Here is a 14,462-nt window from a genome sequence, read left to right on the forward strand (position 1 = left end):
TGGGCCCGATCGTTTCCACGTCATAACCCTATAAAGGGCAGAGCTACAAAATTTTAAAAGAAAATTGTAAGTTTTATCAAATTTTCCGGATCAACAATCAGACACAACTTCTCCCGCCTCAGACCACCCACCTTCGGGTTGTATCCAAAATTTTCCAACAAAAAGTTTGTACTCCAAATTTTTTTTCGGTTTCTCCAAGGCGAGCGCCATAAGTTTACACGAGCATAAAGTGGATCTTTACTTTGAAGATAATATTGATGTTATAGGTGCTCTATGTAGTATGTAAACCAACTTTGTAAACTTAGTTAGGCTATAACTATGTTATTTTGTAATCCATCAAGGAATAAAACAAGTTCTTTGATCAATTTCAACTTGGTACCAGAGCCAAAAGTCTTAAATTTTTGTTTGGGAATTTATATTGATTGAAAGAGAAGAGCCTTTCATCTTCATCTTGTTTTTCCGGTTTAGCTAAAGTGAAGGGCAACTGATGCTTCCGCAATAATAACTCTCAATAAGGCAAATTCAAATTTGCTAAAGTTGTTGGTCAATTTGACAAAATTACTTATAAGTGTACTCACTGCAACAAATTGGTCATACCAAAAGTCATTGTTATGAACTATTAGGCTATCCAGAATGGTGGGATCATAATCGAAATAAAAACTCTAAGAAGACCCTTGTAGATCCAAATGTTAAGCAAGGTTCATCGACGGTAGCCACTACAGGTAATGTAGGCAAGACTTTAAATATGTCTACACAATTTTCGAATAGTACTTGGATAATTGATTCTGGTGCTACAGATCATATGACTTTTGATTCTAGACAGGTCTCAACCATAAACCAATCTTCACATAAATATGTCTCTACTGCCAATGGCACCTCAGCCACTGTTGTAGGGGAATTACCTATAACTCTAACGAATGTTTGTTACATCGGATGTTATCTTTCACGAAGATTCTAAGTATTTTTCACCTGAGTCTGAACTTCAGGGGGAGAAAACTAAGCAGGAAGTTCTGACTCTTGATTATGAAGAAATGGATAATCATGTAGAAGAGAACAAAATTAGATCTAATATTGAAGTAAATTTGATTCCTGAAGAAATAAGTAGAGCTGAAATTGAAATTCTAGAATTACCAACACCTGAATCGGTAATGGAAGAAAGTGTTAATGAAATCGTTGAACAAATTGTGGATTCACCTCCAATTGAAGTCGTTGAACCAAGGGTTAGTAATACACCAAACCAATCAGTTGTTGCGGATGTTCCTGAAGCACCTTCCGAACCACCTAGGAAAATATTACCGTCGCGTCAAACAAGAGGTATTCCTAAACCGACACATGAACCTGAGCTGTCTAGTAGAGTCAAATATCCTATGAGTCAGTATGTGTCAGATCATCGGTTGTCAAAATCAAATAAGTCGTTTGTAAATCAATTATCTACTGTATATATTTCTAACAATGTACAGGAAGCCTTATCTGATTCAAAATGGAAAGCAACTACGAATGAGGAGATGAAATCCTTACAAAAGAATGACACCTGGGAGCTAGTTGATCGTCCAGAAGATAAAAATCCAGTGGGATGTCGGTGGATTTATTCAGTGAAGTATAAAGTAGATGGTACAATTGAACGTTACAAAGCGAGACTAGTGGCAAAAGGCTACACTCAAACTTATGGAGTCGATTACACAGAGACATTCGCTCCAGTTGCAAAAATCAACACTGTTCGCGTCTTGTTATCGTTAGCAGCAAATTTAGATTGGCCACTACAACAATTTGATGTAAAGAATGCTTTTTTGCATGGGGAACTATTAGAATAAGTCTATATGGACCTTCCACCGGGATGCAAGATACCACAAATACATAACCAGAAGGTATGTAGATTGAAAAAGTCATTGTATGGATTAAAACAATCACCAAGAGCGTGGTTTGGAAGGTTTACAAAGGCTATGAAGGAATTCGGCTATCACCAAAGCAATTCTGACCATACCTTATTTACAAAAAGGCAGAAAGGAAAACTCACAGCACTTAATGTATATGTTGATGACATGGTGGTTACTGGGGATGATCCTGAAGAACGAAAGGCTTTACAGAATTACTTATCTAAAGAGTTTGAGATGAAAGACCTTGGTCCATTAAAATACTTTCTTGGAATTGAAGTATCTCGATCTAGTAATGAAATTTTTTTATCCCAAATAAAGTATACTTTAGATTTGCTACATGAGGTGGGTATGTCAGCGTGTGAGCCGATTGATACACCTGTCGAAGAAGGATTAAAGTTGTCAGTGGAGCCTAATCAGATACCGGTTGATAAAGGAAGATGTCAACGACTGGTTGGAAGGTTGGTGTACTTGGCGCACACGAGGCCAGATCTTGCATATGCATTAAGTATTGTTAGTCAATTTATGCACATTCCCGGTGAAAAACACGTGAATGTTGTTTTACGCATTTTGAGATATTTGAAGGCGGTTCCTGGAAAAGGTATTTTGTTTACTAAAAATTCGAGTTATCGAACTATTGATGTATATACTGATGCAGATTGGGCCGGGGAAGTAAATGGTAGGCGATCAACTGCAGGATATTTTACCTTTGTTGGTGGAAATCTTGTTACATGGAGAAGTAAAAAACAGAACGTTGTTGCACGTTCAAGTGCAGAGTCTGAATTTAGAGGAATGGCTGATGGCATATGTGAAGCGTTATGGTTAAGACTCCTGTTGGATAATTTGGGATATCCTTCTGAAAGACCAATTCAATTATATTGTGACAATAAAGCAGCATGTGATATTGCTCACAATCCAGTCCAGCACGACCGCACAAAGCATGTTGAGGTGGATTGATGTTTTATTAAAGAAAAGTTGGAAGACAACATTGTAGAGTTACCAAAGGTCCGATCTGAAGATCAATTGGCTGATGTTCTTACCAAAGCAGTTTCAAGTCGAATATTTTCGAAAATGGTAGACAAGTTGGGCATGTGCGATATCTATGCACCAACTTGAGGGGGAGTGATGAAATATCTTTCTATATATTAAGATATCCCATATAATAGATATTAGAAAACATCTAAAATTAGAAACTAGTAAGGATTGGGAACTAGTAAATATATTAGTATAAACTATTAAGAAACTAGTAAAATATTAGAAACTAGTAAAGTTAGAAACTAGTAGTATTGTAACTCTATAAATGGAGTCTTGTATTTATTTTGTAATCCATCAAAGAATAAAACAAGTTCGTTGATCAATTTCAACTGTACAAACCCAAAAGTAGAACACTAAGGACTCTTTTTCTTCTTATAGCCCCTCCTCCCTCCAAAAATCTAATTTATGAAAAGGTTTTATTCTTTATTCTTGTTTATCTTCTCATTTTCTTTGTTCTCTTCATCATGGACGAATTATTTCAGTATATTATATGGTCTCCCTGTTGAAAATGGTGATGAGATAAAGCTACTTTGTTTGAAGCTTTAGGTGGCATCAACCAAGCTCTTGGTGTCAACTACCATGTGAGGTGTCAAGCAACATGAACAATCTATTCTAAATGAGACATCTCACCTTGGTGATAAGTCTCTTATCATTTGAGGTGGCAATTTATCAAGTAGACACCATGAGTTGGTGAGACACCTCATTTGTTGAGGTGTCCACACCATATTTCTCCTCCAACACTATAAAAGGAGATGAAGAACTTCAATTCAAAATCATCCCATTCTCATCCCATCCATCTCATAAGCAAGCCAAGATAAGAGAAAGTAAGTTAGTATTAGAAAGAGAGTTTAGTTTCTTCTAAATACTTGTCTTTCCTTTGGTAAAGAGAGAGTTGATAGTATATCTCCTAGAATAAGAGAGAGGTTGTTCATAATTGTTATCTCCTTATTTAGAGAGAAGAAGTTGTAAGTAATTCATCTCTAAGTGTAAATCTATCTACAAAGTTGTTCATCTTCGTGTTATTCGATATTCGACTTTAGTTGCAATTGAGTGTCTAAGACTCACAACCTTTCTAACAGTGGTATCAGAGCCCAGGTTCTTGTCGGTTTGGTTAGTGGGAGAAGACACCAAAATAATGGCGGCAAAGTACGATATAGAAAAATTCAATGGGAATAATTTTTCATTATGGAAAATGAAGATGAAGGCAATTTTGAGAAAAGATAATTGTCTGGCGGCAATTGAAGATAGGCGGGTTGATATGCTTGATGACGCTAAGTGGAACGAGATAGATGGCAATGCTATTGCAAATCTACACCTAGCACTAGCCGATGGAGTATTATCAAGTGTAGCTGAGAAGACGTCAGCAAAAGAAATATGAGATACTTTAACAAAGTTGTACGAGACCAAATCACTACACAACAAAATCTTCTTGAAGAGAATACTCTACACTCTTAGAATGATGGAGTCAACAACGGTAACAAACCACATCAACACCCTTAATACTTTATTTTCTCAACTTACATCTATAGGGCATAACATGGACACGGTTGAACGTGGGGAAATTCTACTCCAAAGTCTACCGGATTCATATGATCAACTCATCATCAATATTACCACCAATATAGAAGTTCTGTCCTTTGATGATATTGCTGCTGCAGTTCTTGAAGAAGAAAATCGACGCAAAAACAAAGAAGATAGACAAGAAAGCTCACAACATGCCGAAGCTTTGACGATGATGAGAGGGCGATCAATGGAACGTGGCTCAAGTGGGAGTCAAAAGCAGCGTAGATCAAAATCAAGGAGTAAGAAGAATGTGAAGTGTCACTATTGTGGAAAGAAAGGGCATTACAAAAGGGAGTGTTGGAATCTCAAGAAGAAAGAAGGAAAAAGTCCTGAGCTGTCAAACGCTCAGGGTTGTGTAGCAGGTACCTCGGATGAAGGTGAAATTTTATACAGCGAGGCAACAACAGTTCATGAAGGCAGAAGAAATTTTGCTGAAGTTTGGCTAATGGATTCAGGAGCCACATGGCATATGACCCCTCAGAGAGAATGGTTCCATCAATATGAACCCACCTCTGGAGGATCTGTGTACATGGGAGATGATCATGTTGTGGAGATTGCTGGTATTGGGAGAATCAAACTGAAGATGTATGATGGTACCGTTCGCACTATCCAGGAGGTACGACATGTTAAAGGTTTGAAGAAAAATCTATTGTCTGTAGGACAATTAGATAGTCTCGGATGTAAAACCCATATTGAAGGTGGGAAAATGAAGGTGATCAAAGGTGCACTTGTGATCATGAAAGCGGAAAAGATAGCTGTTAATATGTACATGCTTCAAGGAGAAACACAACAAGAGGGAGAAGTTTCAGTTGCATCAACAAGTTCGATAAAAGAGTCAATAAATCTTTAGCACCAAAAACTCGGTCACATATCAGAACAAGGTATGAAGATTCTCGTTGAACAAAACCTTCTTCCAGGGCTCAAAAATGTTTCTTTACCATTTTGTGAGCATTGTGTTACTAGTAAGCAGCACATGTTAAAGTTCAGTAGTTCAAATGCTAGAAGCAAGACTATTTTAGAACTTGTTCACTCAGATGTGTGGCAATCACCGGTTATATCCCTAGGAGGTGCAAGATACTTTGTATCTTTTATTGATGATTACTCTAGGAGATGTTGGGTGTTTCCAATCAAGAGGAAGGCAGATGTATTTCCAATTTTCAAAAATTTCAAAACGCAAATAGAGCTTGAATATGAGAAGAAGATCAAGTGTCTAAGGTCAGACAATGGAGGAGAATATACTGGTATTGAGTTTGATACCTTTTGTCAAGAAGAAGGCATCAAAAGGCAGTTCACAGTGGCGTACACTCCACAACAAAATGGAGTAGCAGAGCGGATGAACAGAACCTTGTTAGAAAGAACAAGAGCAATGTTGAGAGCTGCAGGAATGGACAAATCTTTTTGGGCGGAAGCAGTCAAGACCGCGTGCTATGTGATCAATCGGTCTCCATCAACCGCAATTGATCTGAAGACGCCAATGCAAATGTGGACAGGTAAACCAGCTGATTATTCTCGCTTACATATGTTTGGAAGTCCAGTGTACGTGATGTACAACGCCCAAGAAACATCAAAGCTAGATTCGAAATCTAGAAGATGTATTTTCTTAGGGTATGTTGATGGTGTGAAGGGGTACCGCCTGTGGGATCCCACTGCCCACAAGGTAATAATCAGCAGGGACGTGATATTTACAGAAGACAAAGTACATACAAATGATAGCACTTCAAAGGAGAAACCAGAGACTAGTACAGTTCATGTTAGATATGAACATGAAGATCAAAATTCTTCTGAAGCGGAACTGGAGCACGAAGAACAGGAAGAAGCTGAGACTGAAACTCCACTAATTCGACAATCAACTCGGGAGCGGAAAGAACCAGCTTGGCACTCAGATTATTTTATGGAAGGGAATATTGCATACTGTCTGCTAACGGAAGATGGAGAACCTTCAACTTATCATGAGGCTATAAAAGGTCAAGAAGCTTCTCTATGGATGGCGGCAATGCAAGAAGAAATAGAAGCTCTCCATAAAAATAATACATGGGATCTTGTTCATCTACCACAAGGAAGGAAAGCTATCGGAAACAAATGGGTCTTCAAGATCAAACGGGATAGCAATGACCAAGTGGAGCGGTATCGTGCTAGACTAGTAGTGAAAGGGTTCGCTCAGAAAGAAGGTATTGACTTCAACGAAATATTCTCACCTGTTGTACGACTTACAACAGTTCGGGTAGTCCTGGCGATGTGTGCTACATATGACTTGTACTTGGAGCAGTTAGATGTGAAAACTGCATTTCTTCATGGAGAACTTGGAGAAGAAATTTATATGCTCCAACCAGAAGGTTTTGAAGAAAAAGAGAACTTGGTTTGCAGGTTGAACAAATCTCTATACGGTCTCAAACAGGCGCCGAGATATTGGTATAAGAGATTTGATTCCTTCATTACGAGCCTAGGATACAACAGACTTAATACAGATCCTTGTACTTACAACAAGAGATTTGGTGATGGTGATTTTATAATTTTGCTGTTGTATGTAGACGACATGTTGGTTGCAGGCCCCAGCAAAGATCGTATTGAAAATTTGAAGGCTCAAATGGCTAGGGAATTTGAAATGAAGGACTTGGGACCAGCAAACAAGATTCTAGGGATGCAAATTCACCGAGACAGAAGTAATAGGAAGATTTGGCTTTCTCAAGAAAACTACTTGAAGAAAATCTTGCGACGCTTCAATATGCAAGATAGTAAGTCAATCTCTACCCCTCTTCCTATTAATTTCAAGTTATCTTCAAGTATGTGTCCTAGCAGTGAAGCAGAGAAGATGGAGATGTCTCGAGTACCATATGCATCAGCAGTGGGTAGTCTAATGTTTGCCATGGTATGTACAAGACCAGACACTGCACAAGCAGTGGGAGCGGTTAGTCGGTACATAGCAAATCCTGGTAGAGAGCATTGGAATACGGTGAAGAGGATCCTGAGATATCTCAAGGGTACCTCAAATGCTGCATTATGTTACGGAGGACCGGACTTTCTTGTTAAAGGCTATGTTGATTCAGATTATGCAGGTGATCTTGATAAAAGCAAATCCACCACAGGGTATGTGTTTACTCTTGCTAGAGGAGCAGTAAGTTGGGTTTCGAAACTGCAGTCTATCGTGGCCACTTCTATGACGGAAGCAGAATACGTGGCAGCTACACAATCTAGCAAAGAGGCAATCTGGTTGCAAATGTTATTGGAGGAGCTTGGACACAAACAAGAGAAGGTAACTCTGTTTTGTGATAGTCAGAGCGCTTTGCACTTGGCAAAGAATCCAGCATTTCATTCGAGGACGAAACACATACGAGTTCAATATCACTTTGTTCGTGAGAAGGTGGAAGAAGGAAGCATTAGTATGGAGAAAATTCATACAAAAGAGAACCTAGCAGACATATTAACAAAGCATGTAGACATTAACAAGTTTATATGGTGTCGATCCTCCATCGGCCTAGCAGAAAACGTGAGCAGCATAAGAGCAAAGTAGATAGGATGGAGAAGTTACAAACAAAAGTAACTTTAAGTGGGAGAATGTTGAAAATGGTGATGAGATAAAGCTACTTTGTTTGAAGCTTTAGGTGGCATCAACCAAGCTCTTGGTGTCAACTACCATGTGAGGTGTCAAGCAACATGAACAATCTATTCTAAATGAGACATCTCACCTTGGTGATAAGTCTCTTATCATTTGAGGTGGCAATTTATCAAGTAGACACCATGAGTTGGTGAGACACCTCATTTGTTGAGGTGTCCACACCATATTTCTCCTCCAACACTATAAAAGGAGATGAAGAACTTCAATTCAAAATCATCCCATTCTCATCCCATCCATTCCATCTCATAAGCAAGCCAAAATAAGAGAAAGTAAGTTAGTATTAGAAAGAGAGTTTAGTTTCTTCTAAATACTTGTCTTTCCTTTGGTAAATAGAGAGTTGATAGTATATCTCCTAGAATAAGAGAGAGGTTGTTCATAATTGTTATCTCCTTATTTAGAGAGAAGAAGTTGTAAGTAATTCATCTCTAAGTGTAAATCTATCTACAAAGTTGTTCATCTTCGTGTTATTCGATATTCGACTTTAGTTGCAATTGAGTGTCTAAGACTCACAACCTTTCTAACACTCCCTACTTGTAGAAGTCCCAACTCCCACTAACATCAGTACATCACCCTTCCGTCAAACAGTAACGTATTTTAAAAAAGAAGAAAAAATTGAGCAATAAAAAGATTTGAGAGTGAAAGAAATGAAAAAGTTTAAGAGAAAAAGGAAAGAGATTCATAGGGGAAAAGGAAAGAATTCTTTCCCTTCTAACTTTTCTCAATTTTGTCTTAGTGGTTTTTTTTTTCTTTATCATTGACTAGTGAAGGTAAAGAACTACGGCTGATTATCACACATACTAAAAAAGACTAGAATATGTAAAGGCATATCGTCACGAGAATCACTTACATAAATACGTTGGTAAATGTGAGATTGGAGCGGGATATATTCAATATCACGCGCTAACAACCGGTTTAAAATGAGAACGATGTAGGAGACGTGAAGAAAAAATGTCAGTAGCATGTGTGGCGGGACCAAGTTGTTTCCTTTAAGTTCTTTTATGTGGTTGGCATTGCTCTGACATATAACTTAATTTTTCATTAGTTCATGGCAGCTAGCTAGCTAGGTTCCTGTTTTCTTATCTTCATCAAGAGGTGGTGATATACTATGTGTATCTTGACTGTGATATACAAATTAACCATGAGACACAAGTTAGGTGGGTAGGTGGACATGAGCTATAGGTGGCTAATAAGGCAAGAAAGGGAGATATTTTCTTCGATCACCAAGGGTGTAGGTGGCTGGGTCATGAGCTATAGTTGGTTTTTGATAATTCTTCAATACGTGTGGTCCATGACATTCCTTAGGCAGGATGATTTGGTTGGAAAACTGGCTATAACGCTGCCGGTCTTTAGTCTAATGAACGTGGCATGAAGGATGGTTAGTATTGTGGTTAGCTCAATTCAGACTCTTTTCACTACATACGATTGAGAATGGTTGGACTTTGTTTGGTTTTCTCACTCGCTACGTCTCAGTTGATGGGTCTAAGGCCTCTTTCTTTTCGTTTTAGACTAATAAAGTTATCTTTATCGCGTTCTCATTGTAGATTATGTACCAATGATTATCTTTTTCTTTCTCTCTCTTTTGATTATGTGGTCTTTTGATTATTTGTCTCTCTTTAAGATGAGACAAATAATTGTAGCCCCTTTTTTTTCTGCATAAATGCAATTTGTCTTGCTACCATTTTTCGAATGGAACTTTAAGATGAGACAAATAATTATTGAGTGGTATGAGTCTATATGATGTTGACTTCATCATGGACCACTCCATACCCCCAAAAACTAACACTATGATCTAAAGCTATATTAAAACGGTTTGGTTTTGTGGTTAGACTACCAGTTCATCCTCTCTATCTCCTCCCAAGAAGTTTCAGGTAGCTAAAATATCTATGGAGAAGCCCATCCTCCTCCAGCTCCAAGCTGGTATTTTAGGCTTATTAGCTTTGATATGCTTCTTATATTATGTAATAAAGGTTTCATTATCTACAAGGAACTGTAACAAGTTGGTGAGGCATCCGCCGGAAGCTGCAGGTTCATGGCCTATAGTTGGTCATCTTCCTCAACTAGTAGGCTCTGGTAAGCCTCTGTTTAGAGTTCTCGGAGACATGGCTGACAAGTTTGGACCAATTTTCATGGTGCGATTTGGAGTACACCCAACCTTGGTTGTGAGCAGTTGGGAGATGGCAAAGGAATGCTTCACCTCCAACGACAAGTTCCTGGCTAGTCGCCCACCTAGTGCTGCTAGCATTTACATGGCATACGACCACGCTATGCTTGGCTTCTCCTCTTATGGCCCATATTGGCGTGAGATTCGTAAAATATCAACTCTCTACCTACTCTCCCATCGACGCCTTGAGTTGCTTAAGCACGTCCCTCACATAGAGATCCACAATTTTATCAAGGGATTGTACGGAATTTGGAAAGATCGTCAAAAACAGCAGCAGCAGCCTACTGCGAGAGATGATCAAGATTCGGTTATGCTGGAGATGAGCCAATTATTTGGGTACTTGACCTTGAACATCGTATTGAGCTTAGTTGTAGGAAAGAGGGTTTGCAACTACCACGCTGACAGTCATCTTGATGATGGGGAAGAAGCTGGCCAAGGTCAAAAGCTCCATCAGACGATAACTGATTTCTTTAAACTGTCAGGGGTTTCAGTGGCTTCGGATGCTCTTCCGTTCTTAGGCTTGTTTGATTTGGATGGACAAAAAAAGATCATGAAGCGGGTAGCCAAGGAGATGGACTTTGTTGCAGAAAGATGGCTTCAAGATAAGAAATCGAGTTTGTTGCTGTCTAGCAAAAGCAACAACAAACAGAATGAGGCAGGGGAAGGCGATGTGGACGATTTCATGGACGTATTAATGTCCACACTCCCAGATGATGACGATTCCCTTTTCACGAAGTATAGTCGAGATACTGTTATTAAAGCCAACTCCCTAGTAAGTTTCTGTTTTCCTTAATTTGTGCTTGTACATAGGCCCTAGCTCATCCACTACCTCACATATCGAACCCTTGGTATTTATTTTGCAATATCAATACATGTTTTTGGTGTTGCAGTCTATGGTCGTAGCAGGCTCAGACACGACATCTGTTTCTTTGACATGGGCTCTTTCCTTATTACTCAACGACAAACAAGTCCTAAGAAAGGCTCAGGATGAGCTGGATAATAAAGTCGGCAGGGACAGGCACGTAGAAGAGAAAGACATCGATAACTTGGTCTACCTCCAAGCTATCGTCAAGGAAACACTCCGCATGTACCCAGCCGGTCCACTTTCAGTACCGCACGAAGCCATTGAAGACTGTAGTGTTGGCGGATACCACATAAAAACTGGAACCCGTGTGCTGGCGAACATATGGAAGTTGCAGCGCGACCCACGAGTGTGGTCAAATCCATCTGAGTTCAGGCCAGAGAGATTTCTTGACAATGAAAGTAATGGAACAAAGCTGGATTTTAGGGGTCAGCATTTTGAGTACATACCATTTGGGTCTGGGCGGAGGATGTGCCCAGGCGTGAACCTTGCAACCCCGATTCTTCATATGACACTAGCACGCTTACTACAATCATTCGACTTGACCACACCCTCGTCATCCCCAGTAGACATGACTGAAGGTTCAGGATTGACGATGCCCAAAGTAACTCCACTTGAAGTACTACTCACCCCACGCCTTCCTCTTCCACTTTATAATTATTAGATATATGTTCGAAATTGTTAGACCTAGCCCTCTGAATAATGTTGCATTTTTATCTGTACCAGAAACTACTAATATCTTCACCGATGTTGTTGTAACATAATTTTTTTTGATATAACAAGTGAAGGTGTCATCTTCACGTTAAAGCGAGTATTGTTACTAAATCGTCGTAGATTGAAATTTTCTCTCGGACCATATGTAATCTTCAGCTGAAATTGTTCATACTAGGGTATATCCCGTGCCCTAGGGCACGGACACTTGAGAAAGAGATTTTAATTAGTTATTATTTTATTGAGAGAGAGACTTTTATTAGTTATAATTTTTTTGTTTATTTTCTCTTAAATTATTTATTATTTTATTGAGAGAGAGAGAGAGAGAGATTTTAATTTCTTTTTTTAACCTTGAAATTTATTTTGTTTCTTTTTTTTCTTAAATTAGAATTTTTATTTCTAAGAAGGAAAAGATTATTGTTTTTTAAACAGACAACTTTATTTCTACAAAGGACTATATTTTAAATTTTGAGAAGGACTTCTAGACAATATGAGAGTTTTTTATTAGTTATTATTATTTTTGTATTATTTTTTTGTTTATTTTCTCTTAAATTATTTATTATTTTGTTGAGAAAGAGAGATTTTAATTTCTGTTTTTTAACCTTGAAATTTATTTTGTTACTTTTTTTCTTAAATTAGAATTTTATTTCTAAGAAGGAAAGGATTATTGTTTTTTTAAAAGGTAATTTTATTTCTACGAAGGACTATATTTTAAATTTTGAGAAGGGTTTCTAGACAATATCCTTTATTAAAAAATGATGTATGTCCCAGTCTTCGTTTTCCCTTCTGTTTTATATAATAGATGATGAACCAAACAAAATGCATTAAAAATAAAAAACCAGAGAATATCGCGTACCAGAGAATATTCTTGTTTCTCCAAAGCGCCGACCAAAATTTAAGAGAAAAAGGAAGGAGATTCATGGAGAAAATAAAAGAATTCTTTCCCTTTTAACTTTTTTCTTCAATTGTTTCTTCGTGGTTTACTTTTTCTTTATTGTTAGCTAATGAATAAGGTAAAGAGTTATGGACTTATGGGCGATTAATTTCTTTTGAGAAAGTCAGGCATACTAAAAAAAGACTAGAATATCTAAATACATATCCTCCCGAAAATCACATACATTAATATATTGTTGAATGTGCGATTAATTGGACCGAGATAATTTCAAAGAACGGACTTGTTTTTCAGAGAACGGACTTGTTTTTCAGAGAACGGACTTGTTTTCCTTCTCTCTCTCTCCCATAACCGTTTCCAAGAAAACTCAGAGATCGTCGTGGTTTTTCCGGCGAAGGGTTTGTTGTTCTTCTAGTATTATGAAAAACCAAGAATCTGATCTTCCTGTCTTTATTCAGTTTTAAAACAGGGATACACTTTAGAGTGTCTTTCTGAAATAGATTCAGAGATAATTTTATTTCTAAAAAAAAATTAATATTGTATCTTAAACAGATTAAAAGGAAAACAATATTTTTTTAAAAAACAATGATTAAATAAAAGATTAGAGAGAGAAAGCCGAGTCGAGTTGTCTCTTTCCTTAAGACAGTGAACACCCTGGTATTAGTACTAAAACCAGTAAGATGTTTGTCTCCCAGGATACAACGGTTGTACCTTTCAGTATGACGACGAGAGTACTTCGTTTCTCTGAAAGCGTGCGAACTTAGAACAAGCAGCAAGAACGACAGATGAATTGACTTCTTAAACTCTAAATGCTCTTAACTTTGAATGCTAAAAATTTTCGTGTTTTGTTTGCTGGATTCTGTTTGGTATTTATAGAAGTATTGGTGACACTTAAAAGAATGGATGCTTCCCAACAGTCATATTTGTCTGTTGGTTTTCGGGTGCCATGTTGACCGTCAGATCTTAACGGATCTATTAAGATCTCGCGCATTGAACGCCCACCGTTAGATCATCAACGAATCTATCTTAAAGAGCGCCAAATATCCTGACCGTCAGATCATATCTATGATCGTAAAATCCAAGGCGCCCTAAACGCCCATTCGTTCACGCCGCGCGTGCGTGGTTTGCGTGGTGCAAACCACGTGAGTCACCTTTATATTCTAAAGAACATACCATAAATATATGGAAGGTTCTATAAAAGGAAATAAACCATTTCATCTTTCATAAATGTGGTACTAACTCAAAATTCCTGTTTTGAGTTAATGGTACCCATACCAAACGAATTTTGTAATAACTCACTCATACGGAATCGGATTTGGACAAAATTTGAGTCTAAATTCAAGAGCTCGACGAGACGAATCCAACGACACATCTTGCTCGAGATTCTAACGGATATAGGTACATCAAATTAACCAAAAACCGGTACAGCTACTTTTGAGCTAGGTACCGATTCCAACAGGGTTTTCCCTTCGTCGGATCCTTTTATATTTCGTGTATCATAAATAATTTTGCTTTTATTACTTTTATGGGGCTATAAACTTAAATCGAGGAACTAGCGATCCCTCCCTCACTCGAAAATGGGGAATTATGGAAATCTCTCTGAATCCAACTCTAGAAGAAGGCGATCATACCAAATTTCTTCAATCTCTTCCCTCTCTCTCTCTCTCTCTCTCTCTCTCTCTCTTATATAGTACTTTTATATGGATACCTCTTGGTCTGTAGTTAATATGGAAACAGAGGAATTCCATTTTTTT

The 14,462-nt window shown here is 38.0% G+C and overlaps 1 protein-coding gene across 1 annotated transcript; it reads left to right on the top strand.

Moving 5' to 3' along the window:
• The first annotated feature begins 8,294 nt into the window (after positions 1 to 8,294).
• On the top strand, positions 8,295 to 11,912 carry LOC147542359 (strychnine-10-hydroxylase-like). The gene is made up of 2 exons (XM_086673342.1): positions 8,295 to 11,015; positions 11,134 to 11,912. Exons 1-2 carry the CDS (start codon positions 9,966 to 9,968, stop codon positions 11,767 to 11,769), a joined length of 1,686 nt encoding a protein of 561 aa, XP_086529468.1. The 5' UTR covers positions 8,295 to 9,965; the 3' UTR covers positions 11,770 to 11,912.
• Positions 11,913 to 14,462: the final 2,550 nt, after the last annotated feature.

Source organism: Eschscholzia californica, unplaced genomic scaffold (genome assembly GCF_041429995.1).
Source record: "Eschscholzia californica isolate CP2 unplaced genomic scaffold, dmEscCali1.0.p SCAF_4, whole genome shotgun sequence".
Lineage (NCBI taxonomy): Eukaryota > Viridiplantae > Streptophyta > Magnoliopsida > Ranunculales > Papaveraceae > Eschscholzia > Eschscholzia californica.